The sequence below is a fragment of the Oryctolagus cuniculus genome, chromosome 2 (assembly GCF_964237555.1).
Source record: "Oryctolagus cuniculus chromosome 2, mOryCun1.1, whole genome shotgun sequence".
NCBI lineage: Eukaryota > Metazoa > Chordata > Mammalia > Lagomorpha > Leporidae > Oryctolagus > Oryctolagus cuniculus.
In genome coordinates this window covers 178,299,393-178,326,453 of record NC_091433.1, presented here as the reverse complement: position 1 = coordinate 178,326,453, position 27,061 = coordinate 178,299,393, and the positions used below count along the sequence as shown (strand labels likewise).

General features: G+C 42.1%; 1 protein-coding gene across 13 annotated transcripts in view; it reads right to left on the bottom strand.

Moving 5' to 3' along the window:
• Nucleotides 1-27,061, bottom strand: part of ITSN2 (intersectin 2) — a 167,417-nt gene that overhangs the window by 75,240 nt on the left and 65,116 nt on the right. For 8 of the 13 annotated variants that reach the window (XM_070069353.1, XM_070069349.1, XM_051843190.2 and 5 more), the window contains exons 9-17: nucleotides 23,645-23,708; nucleotides 22,617-22,754; nucleotides 22,098-22,183; nucleotides 20,801-21,063; nucleotides 17,975-18,124; nucleotides 15,685-15,825; nucleotides 12,322-12,409; nucleotides 6,300-6,439; nucleotides 5,242-5,322 (exon numbers count right to left, since the gene is read on the bottom strand). In XM_070069353.1, coding sequence (XP_069925454.1) covers nucleotides 5,242-5,322; nucleotides 6,300-6,439; nucleotides 12,322-12,409; nucleotides 15,685-15,825; nucleotides 17,975-18,124; nucleotides 20,801-21,063; nucleotides 22,098-22,183; nucleotides 22,617-22,754; nucleotides 23,645-23,708 — 1,151 coding nt within the window. The remainder of the gene's footprint in view (nucleotides 1-5,241; nucleotides 5,323-6,299; nucleotides 6,440-12,321; nucleotides 12,410-15,684; nucleotides 15,826-17,974; nucleotides 18,125-20,800; nucleotides 21,064-22,097; nucleotides 22,184-22,616; nucleotides 22,755-23,644; nucleotides 23,709-27,061) is intronic. The other 5 variants (XM_070069357.1, XM_070069354.1, XM_070069358.1 and 2 more) reach the window with 1 other exon arrangement.

Below are 27,061 nucleotides of genomic sequence, written 5' to 3'. Positions count from 1 at the left end.
ACCTTTGAACCCACTGGTTTGATGCTTGTCTAGGTGTTACCTGACCCGAGAATACAAGTGTCATGAATTCTGTGTGTGTGTATATATATATTACAGGGCCCAGTAAAACCTAACTTCCCTAGATAAGTAAATTTGTATTTCTACTGTCACCACAAGTAGCCTAAAGAAATGACTGCTGCAGGTGCTCTCCTGTGCCACAGGACAACAGCATTAGGACTGAGTGCTGGTCCTCCTCCAAGACTGCTGAGACCAGACCTTCCCAGGAACAGACTACCATTACCTGTCATTCTTCACGACTTGAATTCTTATCCCTGTTCTGCCCCAATCCCTCACTGCTGCCCCCTCATACTCCTCCACCCTCCTGGAGCTTCCTCCGTGCGATCAGGACACTCCAACTCCCCACACGGCTCCTCTGAATGGAGAGCCTCCCTTGCCTTCTTGGCTGCTTTTCATCTGGTTCTCTCTCAGATGATCATCGCACACTGTACATCAGGGCTGGGGCTGGCTAGAGTACTCCTACTCTTCACTGTCATTTCCAGACTATATTTTCACTCACTCTTGCACAGTCTACGCTTCTCTGAGGCTCATACCATCCAGCCGTACCACCTTCCCCTTTTTTGCCAGCTACTAATCTCTCCCACTCGCCCTCATTCATCACCCTCACTATTCTTGAAGTCTTTGACATCCACAGAGATGACCAAATCAAGACCTCAACTCTTAGTTTGTTCTCTGCACCAATGACCTTTCTTACTCTGCTTTTCCATCGCACCCATTATTACACCCCAAGTCTTGTCATCATCAGAAACACAACTACCAGTGATCACATATTCCATTTTTCAAACTTAAGTTCTGCCTTTTGAGAATTTCTTATACTTGGTACAACCACTTCAGCAGTTTTCAACTTCACTGAGATCTCCACTCTGGTGGCCCCGTGATGTTCTTTCTTCCTCGTACTCCATACTGTTTACATGTTGAAAGTTCGTCTTTATCATAATTCTCATGTCAACACCTCTAACTTCTTGTCACTCCCTCTTTGCCCATGTCTATTAAAACCACAAACCTGCATGAACCCATGAACCTATTTCATCACCCTAATCCCTGCTTACACCCAAAAAGCAGAGCATCGGCAGACGAGAAACATGTAACTAGGCATGCTGTTTTCAGTTTAAATCCATGACCTCTAACTTGAATTAGGCATTCAACAATGCTCACCACCTGTTTTCCTCTACTCAACTTGCACTTCCTTACCCCAGTGAGATGCCCACTTATCTGAAACTTCCATCCATTCTCACCACCAGCTACAAATCTTGCCTATGAAGCCATCAAATTGGACCTCCTTTATCTTTCCACCTCAAAATCAACAAAAATTCCAGCATTTGTACCCCTCCTCTCCTGGTCTAGGTTATTATTCTATCCCCTAAACTACCTAGGAAGAATCCTCATGAGGGGGGCTGGCATTGTGGTACAGTGGGTTAAACCCCCACTTAACGATGCCAGCATCCCATATTGGAGTGCCAGTTTGAGTTCTGGCTGCTCTGCGTCCGAAAATGCTCCCTGCTAATGTGCTGGGGAAAGCAGTGAGAAATGGCCCAAGTTCTTGGGCGCCTACCATGCACGTGGAAGACCGGGATAAAGTTTTGGGCTCTTGGCTTCATCCTGGACTAGCCTCAGCCACTGCAGCCACTGGGGGATGAACCAGTGGACGAATGGTCTCTTTCAGTCCCTCCCCTTCTCTCTTTCACTCTGCCTTTCAAATAAATAAAGGATCCTTGTAATGTCTAAACTTATTTATGATCTTAGATCTTTTTTTTGTTGTTGTTAAGAATGGAACCAGTACTGCATCATGGGATACCAGCATTGTAGGCAGCAGCTTAATCTATTGCTGCCACATGCTGGCCCTTGATTTTAAATCCTGAAGCTTGCAATCTCTTACTGTCTACCAACATTCACATCCATCTTTTTTCCACGTAACCCTGGAATACTTTTTTTTTTTTTTAAGATTCATTTGTTTTATTTGAAAGGCAGAGTTACAGAGAGGCAAAGGCAGAGAGAGAGAGAGAGAGGTCTTCCATCCGCTGGTTCACTCCCCAAATGGCTAGAATGGCCAGAGCTGCGTCCATCTGAAGCCAGGAGCCAGGAGCTTCCTCCAGGTCTCCCACAAGGGTGCAGGGGACCAAGGACTTGGGCCACCTTCCACTGCTTTCCCAGGCCATAGCAGAGCGCTGGATAGGAAGTAGAGCAGCCAAGACTTGAACTGGTGCCCATATGGGATGCCAGCACTGCAGCCAGTGGCTTTACGTGCTACAACACAGCACCGGGTCCTGGAATTGTTTTTATCTAATCCTTTAATCTATGCTCTACATTCTTTCTTAATCGGCTTCCCCAGGGACTATGCTCTATCAGTTGCCACTTTATACATCCAATCTTAATCTCTACCTTTCCTCCTCCCTTCTTTCCTCCCTCTTTGCTATCTTTCAAGTCTTTTTTTAAACCAAAAAGTTTTTTCTTTGACCTCAAGCTTTCGTCTTACTCATCTCTCCCTAAAAGTTGTTTAGACTCAATCCTTCAACTCACATTTGTTCCTGATCCACTGCCAATTCAGTTTCTACTTATCACTCAACTGAAATGGCCCATTCAGAGTGGTCTTCAAAGGTCTCCTTGACAAACTCAGTGGGATTGTCAGCGCTATGCACATGCTCACTCTGTACCATGTACCATCTTACATGCAGACGGCCTCTTTCCTGCCCCTGGTGTCAGACTGCTGATCCGTCTGACACTACAAACTTCATACCTCTCTGTTTCTCTAAATTGCCTTTGATTAAAGTGTCAGTTAGCAGTGAAAGACTGGGAGGCAGGAAGTACAAGAAAGAAAGTAAATCAAGAGATAAGAGTAATCTGCTGGCCTGTGGAGAATCAAATGCGAAATGAAAGAATCAGAGTACAGTCCACAAGTCGTTACTGAACCACGCTTCACAGATGGAGAAACTTGGGTTTCAGTTTCTGTGAAATCTGCAGCAAAATTCTAGACCAGACAATCTGGTCATTCATGCTATAACCATAAAGGGTATTATATGGGATCCCTGACTTAGGACCTTTCCAATCTTCTCCATCTTAGCTTAGGTAACAAATAAGCTCTACTGGGTCCAGAGTTAGGGCACAGTGGGTTAAGCTGCAACTTGCCACCAGCATCCTGTAACAGGGCTAGTTTAAGTTCTGCTGCTCCACTTCTGATCCAGCTTTCTGCTAATGAGCTTAGCAAGGCAGCAGATGACAAGTGCTTGGCCTCCTATCACCCATGTGGATGCAGTTCTTGGCTCCTGGCTTCCACATGGCTCAGCCGTGGCTGTTGGAACCACCTGCAGAGTAAACCAGTGGATAGAAGATCTTTTTTGCTGTCTCTCCTCCTCTCTGCTGTTGTGCCTTTCAAATAAATACATCTTCTTAAAAAGTGAGCCTACTTATCATGTTCTTGTCTTCATTGTGGAACACATATGCAATTGTCCTACTGTCATCCATTTTAGCACCAAGTAGAATATATATTCAAAATCTACTAGGAGGGCCAGCGCCGCAGCTCACTAGGCTAATCCTCCGCCTGCGGCGCCGGTACACCGGGTTCTAGTCCCGGCTGGGGCGCCAGATTCTGTGTCGGTTGCTCTTCCTCCAGTCCAGCTCTCTGCTGTGGCCCGGGAAGGCAGTGGAGGATGGCCCAAGTGCTTGGGCCCTGCACCGGCGTGGGAGACCAGGAGGAAGCACCTGGCTCCTGGCTTCGGATTGGCGCAGCGCGCCGGCCGTAACAGCCACTTTGGGGGTGAACCAACAGAAGGAAGACCTTTCTCTCTGTCTCTCTCTCTGTCACTGTCTAACTCTGCCTGTCAAAAAAAAAAAAAAAAATCTACTAGGATCTGAGGCTGGTATTGTGGTTAAGGTTCAAGGTTAATGCTAGGTTAAATCACTGCCTATAACACCAGACCCCTCCATATCTCACAGTTTCTAGTCCCAGCTGCTCTATTCTGATCCAGCTCCCTGCTGGGGAAAGCAGTGGAAGATGGCACAAGTGCCTGGGCCCCTGCATCCAATGTGGGAGACCAGGGTGGAGTTCCAGGCTCCTGGCTTTAGCCTGGTCTGGCTCTGGCTGCTACAGCCATTTGAGGAGTAAACTAATAGATGGAAGATATTTCTGTCCCTGTCTCTCTCCCCCTCTGTAACTCTGCCTTTCAAATAAATAAATTTTTTTCTAAAAAAATACCAGGACAGCAAATGGCATATACAAAGCATTTATTTAAACAATATTAAAATATTAAATATTAAAATATGAATGTATTGAGTATTTTACATACTCAGTGTGCTATACATGGCAAATAAAACATACATATAATTTAAACATTTTCATCTGAGTCTGGTAAAGAGACCTAGTAGTTCATTAAAATTTTTCTTATAGCAGTATTAGGAAGCAGCCTGGTATATATATGACATAATCTTGCTGAGTTTTCATAATGTTTAAGTTTTATCTTGATAATGATTTTCACTGATACGACTAAGTAAATTAATATTATATTCCCTTAGTTCTCCAAACTGAATTAGCAATTATGTCATTAATTAATTTACAGGGATGTAAGAGAATTGGGTAAGTTTTTAAAAATAAAGATTTATTTATTTGAAAGTCAGAATTTATGGAGAGAGATGGAAAGAGAGAGAGAGAAAGAGAAAGAGAGAGAGAGGGAGAGATTCCATCTGCCAGTTCACTCCTGACATGGCCAATGGCCAAAGCTGGGCCAGGGTGAAGCCAGGAGCCAGGACCTTCATTCAGGTCTTCCATATGTGGGTGGCAGGGGCCAAACACTTGGACCATCTTCCATGCTTTTCCTAGGCCACTAGCAAGGAACTGAATTGGAATGGAGCAGCCAAGACAGAAACTGGAGCCCATTTGGGATGCTGGTGTCACAGGCAGAGGCTTTACCCGTGATGCCACAATGCCAGCCCCAGATCCGGGTAATATTTTTAAGTGTCTTGGGCTTCTCATGAGAAAGCTTACTGTGGGAAATCTTCTTGATTTCTGGCATTAGACTCAAACAGGCAATTCAAAAGCAGAAGGGTATTTAAGCAAACAGAAAGAAAAGAAAGGTCTATATCGTATATGTTATTTCAAGCAAAGATACTCAGATAAAGGCAAAGAATAGTCTAGTTAAAAAAAAAGAAAATAGTAAAGTAACTAAAAAAAGGAGCAAGATATTAGAAAATAACCTTAAGTAAGAGGAAGAGGTTGTTGAGACAGCTTAGCAGAGACAAAAGGCACTGAAGAACAGAGTCATCCATACTCCCACACTGTAAGATAAGGCAGATAAAAAGCCAATTAAACTATGCACAGGTTCTTAAAAATATAATGTACGGAAGATACTTTGGGTGGCTTGTCTGACCATCAGTGATAAATGATACATTCTTGGGCAAAGTGTATTATTCACAATATTCATCTCAAATTTCCCCGCCTTAACTGAAGCTACAAAGGTGTTCTGTCTTTATTGTGCTGTGTCAAAAATATTTTAAATATGTTAGCAGGATGAAAACCATATAAAGACATGGCTTTCTCATCAGAAAGCTAAGCAATATTTTTTCCTCTGGAATTTTTGAGCTTATTTAGCAAGGGAATAACTGAGGCTATTCCCAACTTGAATTATGTGCCACTAGTCCAATTTTTAGCTTTAATTACTTCTTTCATAGGTAGGTTTCAGTATACAGCTCAAACTGCACAGAATGGGAAGCACACCATGTGTGTCTGGACATCTGCTCTGCCACTGCAACAATCAATCATGACTGTAACTATTCATGTAAAACCTATAGTACCAGATTATTCTTTGGATTTCACTAATTACTGTATTATTTCATAACAGGAAGTTAGAATACAATGTAACAAAGAAAGTAAAAAGGAATTTAGTACCACTGGAACTGTTTTAAATCTTCCATATTTCTCATTTTAGAATGTGCCTGACATCACATTGGCTAAGGTCTGTAATACTGACAAAGGCAATTGTTCTGAAATGGATGGGTGCCAATAAAAACAGCATACCGTCATCAAAACCGGGAAATGTGGCAAACGGTATGCTTAGTTATGACACAGTGTTTGTAACAGAGAACATTAAAGGCAATTAGAAATAATCTTGCAATTGTGGTATAGTTAAAATTATAAAATAAACTATCAAAATATAATATATATGAATAATAGCTGTAGTTATTCACTCTCTTCAATCAGAATAAAGAAGGCAAGAGGCAGCTACATAAAAATGGGTATCATGGAAGATAAATACCTTTAGTTGATTGTTAAATGAATCCATCTCTGACAGTTTAGAAGCAGTTTCTTTTTCAAGGGCATCCAATTGTTCTTTAAGTCTTTGGCATAATTCTTCCTTTTCTAATGATTTTTTATGAAGTAAACTGATCCCTGAATCTGAAATACAAACATCAGACAGTTGACATTTGGTAGAAGTTTCTGTGCTATTACCAGTCTGTTATTCACTGCCTCATCAAAACGCTCTAACTAGACACACGAAGGATGCACACACAGGGAATACGGACTGGAGCAAACACTCAGGGGCCACTCCTGTCTCAGATCACATTCTGGGAAGATCCTCAGGGGAAACAGTGATAAGCAGTGGTTTCTGTGCTCAAGGACCGGGACCTGAAGTGCAGCTTCACTTTGGGAAGGTGCTTTATCCAACCTGCTTTTCTGTGCAATGAACACCACGCCACCTGCCTCTTGCAAGGATGGAAAAACCAGATGGAAATATACAGTACAGATACAGCATAACATAAAAATCACAATATTATATGTTCAAATAGGTATTTTTTAAAAAAGATTTATTCATTTGAAGGATACAGTGAGATAGTAAGAGTGAGAGAGAGATCTTCCATCTGCTGATAACTCCTCAAATGGCTGCAACAGTCAGGAGTCAGGCTAAAGCCAGGAACCAGGAACTCCACCTGGGTTTCCCACATAGGTGGCAGGGGTCCAGGTACTTGGACCATCTTCTGCTGCTTTCCTGGGTACACTAGCCAGGACTTGAATGAGTGCTCCTATGGGATGTTGGCACTGCAAATGGAGGCTTAACCATTGTGCCACTATGCCAGCCCCTAAATGCATACTTTAAAATATTTTAAATATTTTTAAAAGAATAGGATATTTGGTTTAGCAGTTAAAATGCCAGGATGATGCCACGGCTCACTTGGTTAATCCTCCTCCTATGGCACCAGTACCCCGGGTTCTAGTCCCGATTGGGGCGCCAGATTCTGTCCCGGTTGCTCCTCTCTTCCAGTCCAGCTCTCTACTGTGGCCCGGGAGTGCAGTGGAGGATGACCAAAGTCCTTGGGCCCTGCACCCCATGGGAGACCAGGAGGAAGCACCTGGCTCCTGGCTTCAGATTGGCGCAGCACGCTGGCCGTAGCGGCCATTTCGGGGGTGAACCAATAGAAGGAAGACCTTTCACCTTTCTCTCTGTCTCTCTCTCTGTCACTGTCTAACTATGCCTGTCAAAAAAAAAAAAAAAAAATGCCAGTTAGGATGCTTGTTCATGTCCCATATGAGAGTGCCTGGGTCAGAGTCCCAACTCTGTTTCTGATTCCAGCTTCCTGTTAATACACACCCTGGGAGGCAGCAAGTATTGTTCAAGCAGTTGGGTTCCTGCTAACCACACAGAAGATCTGGACTGAGTTTCCACCTCCCAGCTTTGACCAAGAGCAGTCCAGCTGTGCTGACCATTTTGGGGTAAACTAGTGGATTACATCTCTCTGTTTCTCTCTCTCTTTCAAGTATTGAAATCAGATAAAAAATTTAAATAAGATGAGCCACAGAGTAAAAAATTTAAAATCATCCTTCATCTCAAATTCCCATTTAGTTGTGTTCATAATATTTTTGTTGTCTGTACTGCTTTGCAAATTGATTTACATTTAATAATGTACCTTATCAATCAAGACTTATAGTTTATTCCCTAAAAGTGTTTCATGATAATCTACATTATGGCTACTTCACAATCTACATGACTATCCCCTTTTGGATTAGCATTTGGGTAGTTTCTAATTTTCTAACATTACATAAAAATGCGGTAATAACTATCTTTGTATATACTCTTTAATGTATATATTTAAGAACTTCATAAAGCTAAGAGGTGAAAGAATTATCATCTGCAAACAGGGACAATTTCATTTTTTCTTTTCCAATTTCAATGATTTCTATATTTTTTCCTGTTTAATTTCTCTTGCTAGTACTTCCAGCCCTACATTTAATGGAAGTGACAAAAATGAGCATCATTACCTTGAACTAGACTTCAGATGAAAAGCTTTCAGTTTTCTATCACTGATCATAATGTTAGCTATGGGCCCCTCATAAATGGTCTTTATTAACTGAAAAATGTCTTTCCCTGCTTATTTTCTAAGACTTTTCATCATGAGGGTGTTAGACCTTGTCAAACGCTAGTTCTTTATCCACTGAAAGGATCACATGGATTCTATCTATCCTTCTGTTTGTCTATGCACACTCTGAATTCTGACAGAAACTGACGAACTATCCTTTGTCAATTTATGACCTCAGCAGTGCCTGCGCCTGCTCCTAAACATCATCTCACTTCATTCATCAATCGTTACTTATTTTTGCTAATTGTCAAAAAGAAATATTATTTTAATATGTACTTCCTTGATAACTAGTAAAGTTGAGTAAATATCTACTTATGTTTATTGGCCATAGTCTTAAATTGCCCAAATTTGTTCTACTCAATTGTTTTAATTTTTGATTTAGAGAAGCTCTAAACTCTTATACTATATGTATTTCAAAAATTCTTTAAGTGTTTATTTATTTTTATCTACTTGAAAGGCAGAGTTAGAGAGGGAGGTTAGGGACAAACAGATAGATCTACCTGCTGGTTTACTTCCCAAATGCCGGCAATAGCCAGGGCTGGGCCAGGTTGAAGCCAGGAGCCTGGAATTCCATTTGGGTCCTCCACGTGGGTGGGAGGGAAAAAGAAAAAGCCCTTAAGTCGTCATCTGCTGCCTCCCAGGATGCATTAGCAAGAAGCTGGATCGTAGGCAAAGCAGCTAGGATTGGAACTGGCACTCCAGCTATGGAATGCTAGCAAGCATCCAATACAATGGCCTAACCCTCTGCACCGCAATGCCCACCTGTCAATTTGGTGGGGGGGGGGGGCTGGCAATGTGGCATAGCAAATTAAGCCACTGACTACAATGCTGGTACCACATCTGAGCACCGATTCAAATCCCAGCGCTCTACTTCTGATCCAGCTCTCTGCTAATGTGCCTGGGAAAGCACTGGAAGATAGCTCAGGCACTTGGGCCACTGTGAACCCTGTGGGAGACCAGGAAGGAGTTCCAGGCTCCTGGCTTCAGCTTTTCCCAGCCTAGGTCATTGGAACCATCTAGTGAATAAACTAGCAGATGAAAGATATCAACCCCCCCTTAACTGCCTTTCAAGTAAATAAATAAATCTTAAAAAAAAAAAAAAAAGTCTTTCACTTAAAAACACTGTTTTAAATTTATTTGAGAGGTAGAAAGACAGATAGAGACAGAGTATTCCCAAAGGCTGGTTTGCTTCCCAAATGCCTGCAAGAGCTCCCAGCCAGGGCCAAACACAGGATCAGGGAACTCTATCCAGATCTCCCTGGTGGCAGGAACCTGACCACTCAAGTCATCACACTACTCCCAGGGTCTGCTTTAGCAGGGAGCTGGAGTCAGCAGCTGGAGCCAGAAATCAGCCCCAGGTACTCCAATATGGAACACGGGCATCTTCACCGCTAAGCTGAACACCTACCCCAGTTTTTCATTTTTCTATCAGTACATCTGTACATATTTTCCTTTATGGCTCTGTTATTTGAGGAAACTTCCCTCACACCAAAATTATTAAAATATTTTCCTGTTTTATAATATTTTAGTTACTTTTTATATTTGACCTTTTATGTATATTATCTAGAACTTTTTCTGTATGAGGTAAAGCGTTTCCCCACACCTCTTACAGATAACCAGCTCTTCCCAATCACTTACTGAACACTCAGCCATTCCCCACTGATGTTAAATGCCAACTCTACCTTATCCTCAACCGTGTTACATATGTCTTTTTCTAGACTCTCCATTGCTTACTTTTCTATTTCTAATCAGTAATCTATTATTTTAGGCACTATAGTTTTCACATCTGATGTTCTGATATCTAATAGGGCTAGTCTTCTGTTCCCACCAATGTTTTTCAAGTCTTGCCTTCTCTTATGCATTTTCTCTTCTAGGTGAATGTGTGAATTACCTGCCAAGTCTCCTGTAAAGAAATCTGAATAAATTAATAAATTAGTACTGATGTGTATTTCTGAGCTAGTTCACCGAGGAGCATAAACTGCCTCTATTCAGTAATCTATTATGTCCATCAGTAAACTCTTATAACTGTATATTTCTTATTTACTCGTAACAATGAACATCACTTATAGAGTATGTTTTATCACCAATCTGACTATATATATGAGCACCGTATCAGGTAACTGGAAGACAGAGACTATGTGGTAGTACAGGGGGCTTCAGAGTCAGACTGACATGAATCTGAGGACTACTATTGTACCATTTTGGGTAATCCTATTTACTTGCTCTGTGCCTCAGTTTACTTAAGCTGTATAATGGGAAAAACTGCATCAGAGGGTTGCTGTAAAGATTAAAAAAAAATAATTTGTGAAAACTGCCTAGCGTGGTGCTTGGCACATACATGGTAATCTTAAATGGCTACTACAACAGAGAGAAGTAATCTAAGGGATATAGGATACTTCACATCCCAATTAAGCATCCTACTTTGAACTCAACTGAATGAACAAGTAAGTAACAGCTGGATGGATCACACTCTACAAAGGAGTAGCTCTACCAGGTCCACTTTCAACTTTGTCTCACAGGTGCAGCTGACCTCTCACAGACAAACCACGCTGTCCAATCCCAGCTGATGAAGCAGCATTTTGGCCCCTCATCAGTCTTCTGCTTATCTGTCCTTTTTGCTCCTTTGCCTTATTTCTGAGTTTATTCAGAACAAGGCTAAAAAGAGGGACACTATCAAACCTCCTAAGCAGTCAAGAGTCGTAGTCAAGAGCCCCAGGATGGAAGGACACATCTTCTAGGGGTGACATTCAGAATACTTTAATTACCCAGTTCTAATACAACATCTGCAAACTTACTTTTCTCTAAATAAACCTTGTTTTCTGCTACATTGTTGTTGGCATGCTACCAAATACAGATATTTTCAGTTTTCTGGTTAGAATCTGAGCAAAAAAAATAAATAAATAAAATTCCCATAAACTGCCTTGGCATGCTATGTTTCACAGGTGTCAGAAGGCCAGGTCAGCTCCACAGTCAGGTGACGGAAAGGGTCTTGTGCGGGGGGCACAGCTGCTTAGCTACCTGGAAGCTCAGCCCCCAGACGGCCTCAGCTCTTCCTCAACAGTTTACAGTTAGTGCGGGAATTTGTCACAAGGCATGGGTGCTATTGTGTAATAGCCACATGTAGATCTTATTTAATTGTAACCTAACATTTTTACTGATAACTATATAAATAAAAATATTATCAGCAGGAATGCTTATCAATTATTACTTTTATTCTTGTTTACTTTTTTAAGAAAAAAATTGTGACTCTTCAATGTTTTTAAAGATTTTTTAAAATATCATTTAAAAATTTTTAAATTTTAATTAGTTTTTAACAGATTCAACGTTATTTGTAGATACAATTCCAAGAACATAATGATATCCCCTCCTCCCTCCTTCTGACCCTCCTTCCTTTTCCCTTTTTTTTTTTTTGTTTTTGATACAACATATTTTAACTTTACATTACAGTAAAAAGACTTAATGCTAACTCAAAAGAGAAGTTTAACAAGCAAAAGGACCCCCTTGTAGTGGGAATACAGATGACTATAAACAATAATTGAATGGAAAAACGACCATTTCACCCATATTGTTCTCCATTATAGAGCTAAAATTTAAAAAGAAACAAAAAGATAAAGAAAAGAAAGAAATGTCTGTATCAGTATTGCTGCAAATATAGTTTTGTAAAACTTTGTTTTATACCCTTGTCAAACCAATGGTTAAGAATGTTATACTACTATAGTTTTAATGATCTGTGATTACTTTAAAATTTACTGTTTAGTTTTTATTATTAAAATGCTCTAACATCTGTGATATTTTTCTTATCTTGAAATTAAACATATATGTAAAAATGTTACTTATTACATGTAATGCTACTTATAAAAACAGAATACAACTAATACAGCAATCAGAACAGAATGAAAGACAAAACAAACCTTAGAGACTTACCAGGTGTATTACTGAGCTGCATATTTTTAATTCTTTCATTTAATAACTGCTTCTCAGGTACCAGATAGATAAGCTTATTTTGATATTCCTTATAAAAAGAAAAGGTAGTGCCTGATTAAAAATTCTATAATGCTATCCAAGAATTTTTTTGAAAACTCACTCAGTTTTGAAACTTATCACAGTGGTAATGTGTAGTTGTAAACTGCTTAGAACTTACGAATTAACTAGAATGGAATTACACATGCTTTAAAAAACAAATACCTAAGCCTAAACTCATTTGTGAACGACTGGCTGAAATTAACGGGCAGTAAAGAAAGCCTTGGTAGCTGGAGTGTGTCTAGAAGCCTACAATTTCCACACAGTGATGGATGACAGAGGGCAAAGACTAAGTGGTACCTTTGGCACCCGTCTGTGGAAACCCTAACACTCTCCAATCTTGTATGCGACAGGACGGAACACTCAGGGCCATCTAGGGAAGCAGGCTTTGGCTTTTGTTTCTATCTTTTGGAGCTAAGTCAGAAGACCGATGACCTGCCACTCCATAGGTAAGACAAAGTGGGTAAGAGCACTCTAGAGGCCGGCGCCGCGGTTCACTAGGCTAATCCTCCGCCTTGCGGTTCCGGCACACCGGGTTCTAGTCCCGGTCGGGGCGCCGGATTCTGTCCCGCTTGCCCCTCTTCCAGGCCAGCTCTCTGCTGTGGCCAGGGAGTGCAGTGGAGGATGGCCCAAGTGCTTGAGTCCTGCACCCTATGGGAGACCAGGAGAAGTACCTGGCTCCTGCCATCGGATCAGCACGGTGTGCCGGCTGCAGCGCGCCGGCCACGGCGGCCATTGGAGGGTGAACCAACGGCAAAGGAAGACCGTTCTCTCTGTCTCTCTCTCTCACTGTCCACTCTGCCTGTCCAAAAAAAAAAAAAAAAAAAAAAGCACTCTAGAGAAGCAAAATTATTCCAGCGCTGTATTATGCAAACAATAATTACCCAATCGACCCTGCACAAGGGAAGAATTTCCAGGTCCCTGAGGCACATGTTCAACATTACCACCACAATTCTAAAAAGAACAATCCTAAGTCAAGATTTCCTCAAATCAGTAGTGATATGTTATGGTCTGAACATTAGTGGTTCCCCTACAATCTCCTCCTGACTCCCACCAAATTCTTATGTTGAAATCTAACACCCAGAGCAACAGTGCAGAGGTAGGGCTTAGGAGGTGAAAGAATCATGAAAGGTCTACTCTCATAAATGGGATTAATCCCCTTAAAAAAGATCCTGAAGGGACGGCATTGCATCTTCTATTGTGTGAGGATGTAGCAAGAAGGAGCTATTTTTGAAGGAGACAGCAAGCAAGTGTAATCTGCTGCCCTCTGCTCTTTGCCTTCCCCTGAGCTGTGAGCACTACATTTCTGCTGTTAATAAAGCATCCAGTCTAAGGAATTCTACTGTAACAGCAGGAATACATTACGACAAACACACAAATGGTTTATTTTAAATAAAAAACAGTTAAGACTCAAGAAGTGATGCATGTCCACTTGTGTATAAACATTTAGCAGAACTTGGCCAGATACCTAGCAGATCTGTAAGGGGGTCTATGGGTTTCCTGATATTACATTCAAAAAATCATGTTGTGGGGGATCTTCAAAAGATTCATGGAAGACACACATTATGAATACCATATACATGGATATAAAATTTTCTTTCTGCACAAAAATAAATTCATTCCAACTTGTTACACATCTCTGAACAGAATCTAGACCGAGCATCAAGAAAGATAAAACGTGAGTTTGAAAACAGCCCGTATCACAGCAACATGAATTCTTTGAAAACTGAAGCAAGAACAAGCACCACATTTATAGTGAGGTTTGGGTGAAAGAACAGTGAAATCACGGAAGCCTCACAAAGTGTGGGGCAGGAGGGGCACTGCAGTCTAACAGGTTAAGCTGCCACCTGCAAAGCCAGCATCCCAGATGGGTGCTGGTTTGAGTCCTGGCTGCTCTGCCTCTGATCCAGCTCCTTGTTAATGCAGCTGGAAAAGCAGTGGAGGATGGCCCATGTATTTGGACCCCTGCACCCACATGGGAGACCCACATCAAACTCCTGGCTCTTGGCTTTGACCTGGCCCAGCCCTAGCCATTGCAGCCATTTGGGGAGAGAACCAGTGGGTGGATGATATCTCTCTCTCTGTCTCTCTCTATCTGTAACTTGCTTTCCAAATAAATAAAATAAATCTTAAAAAAAAAAAAAAAAGTTTAGGGGCCAGTGCCTCCAAAGAAATCAGTAATTTACAAATGGGTAACTCATTTTAAGAAGGACCAAGACAATGTTGAAGAGGAAGCCAGTAACAGCAGACCAGCCACATCATTTTGTGAGGAAAATATTAATCTTGTTGGTACTCTAACTGAAGAGGACCAACCAGGAACAGCAGAAACAACAGGCAACACCACAGATGTCTCAACTGGTTCAGCTTACACAATTCTGACTGAAAATTAAAGTGCAGCAAGCTGTCTGCTTAATGAGTGGCAAAACTATTGTGCTCAGAGCAGCTACAGCTATGAGGAGAGCTTTCAATGGGAATCTTCAACAAGGGGGACCAAGATTCTGAAGTATTTCTTTGAAGAACTAGAATGGGAGGTGAAACATTGCTTTCCAAGTATGATCCTGAAGACACTATACTATCAAAGCAATGGTTACCAAGAGGAGGAAGCAGTGCAGTCAAAGCAAAAAGTGAACTGGTCAAGAGCAAAAGGTTATGGCAACAGTTTTTTGGGCATTTTACTTGTTGATTTTCTGGAAGTCCAAAGAGCATGAATACTTGCTTGTAATGAGCGCACTGAGAAAGTCAGCCAAAGCTCTAGCAGGAACCTGCCTGGGAGAGTCCCCAGGGCGCCCTGGTCCACCAGGAGATGCTCTTGCCCACTCCTCTCATCAAACAAGGGCAGTTTTGCAAGAGCCTGTAAGGGAAATCATCCTGCATCCACCTTCCAGTCCTGACTTAGCTCCTTCTGACTTTTGTTTCCTAACCTTAAAAAATCCTCAAGGGCTCCACCATTCTCCAGTTAACCTTGTAAAACAGACTGCACTGACTCGGTGAAGTTCCCCAGATCTTCCATGCTTTAGGGATGGACTAACTGGGTGATAACATCACTTACAAAGGGTCTTGAATTTGCTGAATCTTATATTGAGAAATAAAAGGTTTTATCATTTGTTTCTACTTTTTCATTCCATTTCCCATGAACATTTTGAAATTCTCTCAATTTCACAAGTCCATCAGAGATCCTAGGTGTTCATGATTCTCACAGTGAAACTGTTAGAAGGAACCACCAATAACTGCACGTGCCGAAGGACGGTGCAGCAGCACCGCGCTCACCTGAAGTTCTTGTTGCAGCTGCTTGATTTCCATAATTTCCAGGTCACACTGTTTATCCAGAACTTCCAGCTCAGTCTTTTGAGTTTGCTTTCTGAGCCGGACGTCTTGAAGTCTACCTGAGATCTGCTGATGTTTGCCATTCTACAGGAAAATCAAATACAAATAAGGAACTGTGAAATACTAATAGGAAGTGTTTCTACCAGGACAATAATATTTTTATTGGTCAAATTTTTAAATGCCATTTATCACTCATGAGTCTGAAAAATGTCTAAAACTAAAGAGAAGTGCTGGCACAGTGGGTTAAACTGCCACTTGTTATGCCAGTATTCCATATGGACACCAGTTTGAGTATTGGTTCCAATCCAGCTCCCTATTAATATAGCACCTGGGAAAGCAGCAGAAGATGGCCCAAGTGGGTCCTCCCATCCATGTGGGAGACCAGGATAAAGTTCCAGACTCCTGGCTTCGGGTTGGCCCAGCCCAGGCCATTGTGACCATTTGAGGAGGAAACCAGAAGATGGAGGATATCCCCCTTTCTCTTTTTCTCTTTCTCTCCAAATCTGCCTTTCAAATAAATAAATGAATCTTTGAAAATAAATTAATAAATAAAACTAAATAGAATATATTTTACAGCTGTATCTGTTAACAGTTTGTAGGAACCATATCATCCTCAGAAGAGTGCATATGTTAAGATGGAAATGCTAATTACCCTGATCTGATCATTATACATGGTGTACATGTACAAATTATCACTGTACCCCATAAATATATATACTTATTATGTGCCAATTAAACTTTTAAAAAGAAAGAAAACAAGAAAATGAGAAAACACAAATGTAACAATCAACTTTTTTGTGAACTCAGCATTTGAGCATTAATTTATAAAATTCACATCCAAGGCAATCTCAAAGATAAAAAGGAAGAACAGATGTTTGCATCTGACATTTAGCATAACCTTCTCTGCATTTCAATTTCCACCCTCATGTTGCCATCTAAGTTCCTCTTTTTTGGCAACAATTCTCTTCCCCTATACTACTATTCCTTTCCTTAAGTAAGGAGTACCTTTCTTCTGAGAGTAGAAAAAAGGAAAAGAAACAGACCATACATTCTCAATGGGGCCTAAGAAGAAGGGTGAGGTGGAGTTTTATGGGCTGAATAGAGTCCCTCCCCAAATTTGTATGTTGAAGCCCTAAGCCCTAATACCTCAGAATGGGACTATATTTGGGGAGAGCACCTTTATAAAGGAAACTAAGGACACATGAGGTCGCTTAGGAGGGCCCCAATCCTATCTGACTGAGGTCCTTATCAGAGGAACTCTAAGATGCACACAGAAACACCCCAGAGACACGGGAGAAAAGATCTCGTCCTGACATAGCAGTGCTGTGGCACTGCAAGCCATGGGACAGGCTTCCCAAGAAACCAAACCTGCAGACACCCTGATCTGAGACTTCTAAGCTTCCAGGATGTGAGAAAACAAAATTCTGTCTTCTATGCTGCCCAGCCTGTCGTGATCGGTTACAGCAGCCCTAACAAACTAATACTGTGCAGTGAGGAGAATGAGAGCTCTGGCTCAAGATCTCTGGTGATGAAAAGTTTTACTGAACAATACGTTTTATATTTGAAAAACACATGCTAGGAAGGAGTATACTGTGCCATATTATTTCATGATTACCACATTATCTGAGACATGCCTAAGTATAGGATCTGGACTACTCCAGACTCTAAATGTCAACGTGTATTACTGTGCTTGGAGCATTATCCAAGTTTTTGAGGGAAAAACAGTCAAAATTAAGGTCTTCTCCCATCATATTTTTAAGGAAAAATATACAGTCAAGATGATAGCTCCAATAAGTATCCAAAGATAACAAAGAAGTTAAAGTTTTTTAGTTAAAGCTTTGTGGTACCATGGCATGATTAATAACTGTGGTATATATTCCTGCCCATTTGAAGGCATAAAATGCTATCTTTCTGTCTCTGAAAAGCAGAGAGAGATAAAGGAGACAGGTACTCCCATCCATCAGATCACTCTCCAAATGCCCGGTCAGCAGATGCCTTGCTCCTGAGCACATACACAATCCACCAGCATCTGACCCGAGACCAGAGCATGATTCTCAGCACTCTGAGACTGTCCTTTCTCAGTAAACCATGCTTTCTAGCATGTTAAAAAGCACATATGAGAATATGACTACTTACACTAAAACCTAAGCTACTGATAAGACAGGTTTAAAACACAATTACATGTTTAACTCTAGTGGCATTTAGACAAACTTCACCTAAACTTTAGCCATACCAGTGCTTCCAACTCGAGATGAAGACTCTTCTTTTTAGAGCTGAGCCTGACGATTTCTTCCTGTTCTCTGTTCTTTTGATTGAGAAGCTCCTGTCGACGAATTCGCTCCCATTCTAAACGGCGTTGTCGTTCAAGCTCCTGTTTTGCTGCCTGAAAACAAGAAATTAAGGATAATTTTTAAATTAAAAATCCTGTATCATTCAAAGCCCAATGTGATGACACAGATAAAAGTGAGGCACGTTTAGGACTTAGTGTGCTGTATCCCACCTCAGGGTCTCTGGGCAAATCTAGCTTTATCAACAGAGCTAACCTGAAGACTTCCACGAAAGGGGCTTCATCTGTGAGACGTTTTTAGTGCTTTGCGGGCAAACTTTTTTCTCCCAGTAAGCAAATGGATAACTTACCAAATATAAATGTTAACATGAAGAATTATACCTCTATTCTGGGAACAGGGAAGGAAAACATTCTAATTGCAATAATTAACTGCCCTGTAACTTACTGTGCTCCATCCCTGGCCCTTTAAAACATAGCCAGGAAACAGGCAGTTGGCCTAAGGGTTAAGCTGCCTGTTAAGATAAATCCCACATCACAATGCCTGTTTTGTTTTTTTTTTAAGTTTTAGTTATTTATTTGAAAGGCAGATTTACAGTGATGCAGAGGCAGAGAGAGAGAGAGAGAGAGAGAGAGACAGAGAGGTCTTCCATTCACTGGTTCACGCCCAGATGGCTGCAATAGCTGGAGCTGCGCCAATTCAAAGCCAGGAGCCTGGAGCTTCCTCCTGGTCTCCCACTCAGGTGCAGGGGTCCAAGGACTTGGGCCATCTTCTAGGCCACAGCAGAGAGCTGCATCGAAAGTGGAGCAGCCGGCGCCGCAGCTCACTAGGCTAATCCTCCGCCTTGCAGCGCCGGCACACCGGGTTCTAGTCCCAGTCGGGCTGCTGGATTCTGTCCTGGTTGCCCCTCTTCCAGGCCAGCTCTCTGCTGTGGCCCGGGAGTGCAGTGGAGGATGGCCCAAGTGCTTGAGCCCTGCACCCCATGGAAGACCAGGATAAGTACCTGGCTCCTGCCATCATTGGATCAGCGCGGTGCGTCGGCCGCAGCGCGCCGGCCGCGGCAGCCATTGGAGGGTGAACCAACGGCAAAGGAAGACCTTTCTCTCTGTCTCTCTCTCTCACTGTCCACTCTGCCTGTCAAAAAAAAAAAAAAAAAAAAAAAAAAGAAAGAAAGTGGAGCAGCCAGGACTCGAACCAGCGCCCGTATGGGACACCGGCACTGCAAGCGGCAGCTTTTACCACTATGCCACAGCGCTGGCTCCAGTGCCTGGTTTTGAGTCTGCCTTTTGGCTCCAGGCTCCAGCTCCCTGCTAATACAGACTCTGGGGTGCAGGAATAATGGCTCAAGTAATTGGGTCCCTTCCAGCCATGGTGGGAGATCTGGACTGAGTTCCAAGCTCCAGGCTTTGGCTCCAGCCAGGGTGGTAGGGGCACTGCAAACATCTGAGGGAGTGAACCAGCACAAGGGAGTGCTCTCTCCCTCATTCTCTTTCTCAGGCCATCTGTCTTGCTCTTTCTAATGAAGAAATAAAACTTCAGGGGCCAGCACTGTGTTGCAGTGGGTTAAGCTGTCACCGACAATGCCAGCATTCCATATCAGAGTGTTGGTTCAAGTCCCGGCTGCTCCACTTTTGACACCTGGGAAAACAGCCGAAGAAGTTATTTTGGCCCTTGCCACCCATGTGGAAGACCTAGAAGGAGTTCCTGGCTCCAGGCTTTGGCCTGGTGTAACCCTGACTGTTTTGGCCATTTGGGGAGTGAACCATCAGATGGAACATCTTTTTCTCTGTATCTCCTTCTTGCTGTCATGCTGCCTTTCAAATAAATTTAAGTATTTTATTTATTTGAAAGGCAGAGTTACAGTGATGCAGAGGCAGAAAGAGAGAGAGAGAGGAGCCAGTTCCCCAAGGGACTGCATACAACACTATCCTAGGGACCTACACAAGATCATCCTGCTGCCAGTTCCCCAAGGGACTGCATACAACACTATCCTAGGGACCTACACAAGATCATCCTGCCAATTCTTCTCTGGACCTTCAACTCCTCACTTTCGTCTTCCTCCCTGTCCAATTCCTTGGTCTCTGAATCTGGACACCAGATCTACTTGTGTTTAAAGACCCGCACAGACTGACTCCTTCTGATGGTTGACTAACCTTAGCTCCTCACTCAACTCAGTTTTGTAATCAGTCTGTGATTGAGGTGTCACTGACAGAAAGTTTTTTTTTTTTTTTAAGATTTATTTATTTATTGGAAAGGCAGTTACAGAGAGAGAAGGAGGAACAGAAGAGATCTTCTATCTGCTGATTCATCCTAAATGGCTGCAACAACCAGGGCTGGGGAGACCAAAGCCAGGAGCCAGGAGCTTCATCTGGGTCTCCCAAGTGAGTGGCAGGGGCCCAGGGACTTGGGCCATCTTCTGCTGCCTTCTCAGGAACATTAGCAGGGAGCTGGAATGGAAGTGGAGCAACTGGGACTTGAACTGGTGCCCATATGGGATGCTGGCGCTGCAAGCGGTGGCTTTACCTACTGTGCCACAGTGCCAGCTCCTGAAGATGCTACTGCTACAACTCAACAGCCCTGAAAAACCTCCTGCATGCAAGCACCCTCCCTCTTCAAGGAAGGAAGACACAGCTTTGCATAGGTAAGTAGGAAAGAATTAATGCAGAGGAAAAGGCACATCAAAGATCCAACAATAAACATTTTTAATCCAATGAAATGCAGTCACTTATTAGGCATGAGGATGTTCTCAGAAAATAAAACAACTTAAAAATAACCTCTCGTCTCTCTATCTCTTTTCTCCTTTCTTCTTCCCGCTGTCTCTCCAGTTCCCTCTGTTTCTCCAGCCGTTTTTCTAATTCGAGTTGCTTCTTCCATTCCTGTTCCTGTAACTCTCTCTGTTTCCGCTCCCACTCTTCCTTTTCTTTCTGGGCTTTCCGTTCTGCCTCCCTTTGTTGCTGCTCCAGCAGGGCCTGGCGTCGCTTCTCCAGTTCCATGTTCCCACGCTCATAGTTGGCTTTCCTCTTGTCCTCAAAAGTAACTGGGTAAGGGTTAGAAAGCAAGCATTCTCACCCATGAGGAACTCAGACCCCAGGACCCGAAATCTGCTTCCAACACACTTGTGCCTTGCGATCATCTGAGTTATATTACTCTTTGGATACTTCTCCTAAGCATAATTTTAACTGAAATATAAATAGGGAAATATTCCTTTTCAAAAAAAACAAATTCCCAAGTTTTACTATCTCTGCCAGTAAAAATATTGCTCAGTTTTTTCTCAGAGTTTTCTTCAAGGATAATCAAAGCAATGTGACTACACATTTTTATTTAGATTAATTTTTAATATTTCAAAAATTGTGATTAATTTTTCAATGTTTTAAAGCAGCTACTTTTTCTACCAAATTTTATTTCTAGGCTAAAAATTTTATCACAAAGCTTGCTCTAATGATTCTGCTTAAAGTGGGAAAAACACTTTAACTCCAATATCTATATTCTTCCCAAACATACTCACCACCTCTCTTTTTCCTCCTTATTCTTCTCATTTTGACTTCTTAACTTTATTGATTTCAAAATCGATTAAACAGTTTTCTCATACAGTAAATGAAATATCAGGAATATAAAAATTCTAAACATTTATTTCATTTCAAAATAAAATTTAGGGGCCGGCTCTGCAATGTAGTAGGGTGAGCATTCACCTGCCATATTGGCATTCCATACGGGTGCTGGCCTCCTGTGTAAGCGCTGGTTTGTGTCCCGGCTGCTCCACTTCCAACCCAGCTCTGTGCTGTGGCCTGGGAAAGCAGTGGAGGATGGCCCAAGTCCTTGGGCCCCTGCACCCGCATGGGAGACCTGAAAGAAGTTCCTGGCTCCTGGCTTCGGATCAGCCCAGCTCTGGCAATTGCACCCATTTGGGGAGTGAACCAGCAGATGGAAGACTTTCTCTCTGTCTCACCCTCTCTCTGTCTCTACTTCTCATGTAATAAATAAATCTTTAATTCAAAAAAATTCTTTAAGAAAAATAAAATTTGAAAGAGCTCACAATAAATACACAAGTACAAGTTAGTAAATCAGTGCTACCTGGTAATTTCTTCTGAGGTTCCTCTTCTTGCACTTTCTGATATGAAGGCAGAGTTCCATTAATGGAATCAATTTGCTTTCCTCCTCTAAGAAAAGCAAACAACAAACAAATTAAGCAACATGCAACATGGGAATTTCCAGACTAGACTATATGGACTTGTAATGATTACGGCAATGCAATATTTGGAAAATAGTAGGTCCTACAAGTTAAAATGTACAGCAAGCAGTGAAGGACATTCAAGTCAGAAAGGTCTGGATTCAAATTATGGTTCAGATAATCGATATTCTTGGGTAGATTTTCCTTAATCTCTTTAGTCATCAGTTCCATTATATAATTTGGCCAAAATACATCTCCTTTAATATGTTTTGCTTCCTTGCATAACTCATTGACTGCTAAAATCGAATGGCAGTGCAAATATTTAACTCTCCCCTAAAGCAGGGCACAGCCTCCGTAAATCCCAAAGGGAAGTCACATGTGCCAAGTGATCAAAACCAGAGCTCTCCACACTGGGCACTCACCGGAAAGAAGGAGGGACAAGCTCTGGAGGTAAAGTCAGCGGTAGCGGCTGCCCAGCTTTGGCCATGTCAGTGAGGTGCATCGCAAGGATGAACTCTTCAGCTTTTAGCTGTCCATCACCATCAATGTCAGCCAGGGTCCTACAGAAAACGTGAAAATTCACAACTTAAAGTCTATTTGGAGTAAAATATTATATAAAGAGTTCTATTTTTTTATTTTGAAAAGAAGAATGACAGTAAAATTGTTGGATTAACATATTTTAGCAAAACATAAAGCTATCCAGAAAAGTAAGTTAATTTTTACCCTTAATTATCTAACACAAGAAGGGGAAGAAACTTTGAAATATAAAGGAAACTACACATTATGAGAAGGTAGCTTGTCTTATTTCATGGTTAATTCACCTATCAAACCATATTTGTCTATATATTAACAACGAGGTATCCTCTGATTCCCCATAGAAGGCATTTTATAAATCAAACAAGGTTTTGCTTGTAAAATAATTAAATGTCAAACTCTTAAGGACAACATTTTGCTGAATACATCAAAGTTAGTATTAACTTTCTTTTTTTTTTTTATTTATTTATTTTTTTTGACAGGTAGAGTGGACAGTGAGAGAGAGCGAGACAGAGAGAAAGGTCTCCCTTTGCCGTTGGTTCACCCTCCAATGGCCGCTGCGGCTGGTGCACCGCACTGATCCGATGGCAGGAGCCAGGTACTTCTCCTGGTCTCCCATGGGGTGCAGGGCCCAAGCACCTGGGCCATCCTCCACTGCACTCCCTGGCCACAGCAGAGAGCTGGCCTGGAAGAGGGGCAACCGGGACAGAATCCGGCGCCCCGACCGGGACTAGCCCGGTGTGCCGGCACCGCAGGCGGAGGATTAGCCTAGTGAGCCGCGGCGCCGGCCCAGTATTAACTTTCAAATGTTGCTTTTATGGAGCATCTGTAATTCATCCACTTTGTTTAAAGAAACAACATCTTTCTGAGAATAGAGGATATATAGCTAAAAATCATAATTAATGGACAAACTTACCAAATAGTAGCTAGCTGAGTTTGAGAAAGATTTGACTGAAGAAGGGCATTTCTAGCTTGAAAACCTGATTGAATGGGAAAAAGAAAAAAATTCTTTAGCCTCTTTAAAGTCATGCAAACCTGAAAAGCTGTACCTATAAAATAACACTGCTGCTGTGCTGGGAACCTGTAACATCAAAGCTTTTTTCAGCATGTGCCAGAAACTAGGCACTCAGGTAGCAATCACAATCCTAGATGGAAGGAGTTGGAACTGCAGAATCAGGGAAACCAAGTGCTCCTGCAAGTCCTCCCAGCACGGCGAGAGGAACACGTCACCAGGCAGAGTACTACAGGTCACGCTCTCAGGCCTTCTTGGACTCCTGGTGTAATCTGAAATACAGCTTTGTTAAGACTGTCTCAGATCTCTCTCTGCTGATTCTTTTGTCTCTACTCTTCCTCTTCTAAATGATAAGCAAATGCTGTCACATTCGCAAAGACCAGTCCTAGACACACCTTCCTCTCTGTATATTAGGATAATTTCTATGGGTTTAACAGCACCAAGAGCCTGATGACCCCCAAATGTACAACCCTAACCCAAGCTTCTCTGAGTTTACACTTCTCTATGCAACCAAAAATATCCACATATGCATTTCAAAGGTATCTCCAGCCAATTATGTATAAAGCTTCTCTCTGGATTTCCACCTATGGTCCCTCTTCCTGATTTCACCCCAAACCTTCTCCGTCAGTCTTCCCTTCTACAGATGGCATCACTGTCTGCCCTGTGGCTTAAATTAGAAATCTGAAAGTTACTCTTGATCTTTGCCTCTCCTATACCCCATTATCCAGGCCTACAATCCTATGGCACTGCACATCTGGGTCCTTTTTACCCTGGCAGTCCCAGTTTAATGTCATCTTTTCAGGAAGGTCCTCCCTGCCTCCAACCCCCACCATCAAATACATTTCCTGTTTCTTTCATTTCTCATATCACAATTTGTAAGGCAACATTTGTTCATTGACCTGCTTATTATTTGATTCCCCTGTCGTGCCAGTTAAGTTCTAGGAAGACAAAAACCTAGACTGCTTCATTTAATAATGCATAACTAAGGCCTAGTAATAGCTGATTAATAAGTTTTTGTTAAAGTAATGAATTAGGTTGGAATCCAATGTACTCTTCTATCTATGGTGCCATGTGATATCATCGGATAATAATGGCTAACATTTACCGAATGCTTGCTCTGTATAGAAAACTGTTCAACTTCTTTTCTTTCCCTTAGTGTTTCAACATGTTTTTGTAACAGACCTCATGATCTGGAATGTCAGATCATGCAGAAAGCCAGGAATATATTTCAGAGCAGGAAATCTTGCCTGCTTCATAGGAGCATGCACTCCAAGTGAGCTGGCCTGTGGCTTTTTGGACCATGGATGCAACCACATGGCTTCCCGAGGGATGCTTCCTTGTCAGTAAAGCAGGTATTGCACTTCTCACTTTCAGGTGATGGAGCCTTGAGTACCAAAAGAGCACCTATTCTGGGAACAGCCCGAGGCAAAGCCCACCCAAAACAACTGCACCAGCAGGGTATCTGTCAACTCTTTCTGAGCAACAGCTCCTCCTGCAGAGCTAACCAATCACAGCCGATCTGATCAATCCAGGGAGCTCTGAAAACAGAGGATCTGATCATCAAAGCTGCCATGCGGCATAACATGCAGCAGAATGCTTCTATCTTAGGAACTGTAATCTTTTTCATTCCATTTTTTGATCTGGCCATTTAACAGAAAAACACTGGAAATGGTTCACAGCTTCACTCAACTAATTACTCCTCAGATTTAATGTAAAAAGTGAGACTGAAGGAGGTATTTGTGTTGAAAGGAGTATTTCTTCTAATAAAGAGAAATGAAACAACATTTCAAACCTGAGGGAAAGTTCAGTAACTAATATTTCAGCTCCTGGACAAACAGAACTTAGAGAAGATCCTTTAGCATTAGGCAACAGAGCAAGCAGGAGAAAGAAGAGAGTAAATGCAAATGGTTAAACGAGTATTGGCAGTGGGCTTTGTGTGTTCAGGCAAAGTCGGAAAAATACAAAGGGCCCCAGAGAGCCAGCAGCACATGTTTACTGAAGAAAATTCACTTGAACATGTAACCCTCGGGATAGCCTCTATCCTCTGTCTAGCATGCCAGTTCCTCCATTTCTCTACTCGCTGGTCTACTTATCCTCTAAGGTTCTCCTCAAACATCATCTTCTGTGAGACCCTGTCCCTCAGAGCTAGCCGTCTTCTCATCTGTATTAATTAGCACTGTGAACCACTGGTCCAGAACCGTGATTATGTGAGCTATACCATGTGCTCGCAAAGGTGTGGACCATGTCTTTCTCCTCTGTATTCCAGTGCCTAAGAGCATTCAGAAGATATACGACTTGGCAGGAGCTGAGCCAATGAATCAATCTAAATAAAGAGTGTGGGATTAGGGGAAGAGAAAAAGAGATGCAAAGAGAAGAAAATTAGATCACTAACTGCTATATTCTTTGAGACATAAACGTGTGAGTCCAGGTTAGCCCCACTCTCACCTACTTGCGGCTCATGCTCAGTTTTAGAACACCCGCAATAACTACCTTTTTCTTTTTTTTTTTTTTAAGTTTTTATTTTATTTATTTGGAAGATAGAGTTACAAAGAGAGAAGGAAAAAGAGAGAGAGACATCTTTCATCTGATCACTCTCCAGATGATCACTCTCCAGATGGCCATAATGGCTGGAGCTGGGCCAAGCTAAAGCTAGGAGCCAGGAGCTTCCTCCAGGTCTCCTATGTGGGTACAGGGGCCCAAGCACTTGGGTCGTCCTCCGCTCCTTGCCCAGGTGCATTAGCAAGGAGCTGGATTGGAAGTGGAGTAGCCAGAACTAGAACCGGCACCCATATGGGAAATTGGTGCTGCAGATGGCAGCTTAACTTGCCTATGTCACAGCACCAGCCCCAGCAACTACCACTGCCAGTAAAACGAACACACAGTGCAAAACACCGCTGATGGTAATACACTTGTCAACTCAGACATGTAAAAAGAAGAGGTTTAACAGTATAGTTCATGCATATAATTTAATAAAACTACAGGAAATCCTGGTTATGTAATATTAGGAACATAAAATATAGTGCATATGTAAGTTCTGAAGTAAATAAAACAGCCCCCGAGAACCTTCCACACACTTTAAGAACTAGGTCATCATTAAACACCTTTAAGCTATCTTGTTCCTTGACTTTTCTTCTGTGCTCCTCTGTAGGAGGTAGTGCATTACATAATTATGTATCTTAAAGAAAAGAAAGTAGATTTTTCTTTTTCTAATCAATTCCAAAAGTTTAGTGTGCCCTTGCCCCACTGCAGAGCTGGTGACCCCGTACTCCTAGTTCATAGACTGCTTTCCATCTTCAGTCATGCAATGTACTTTGTGCACTT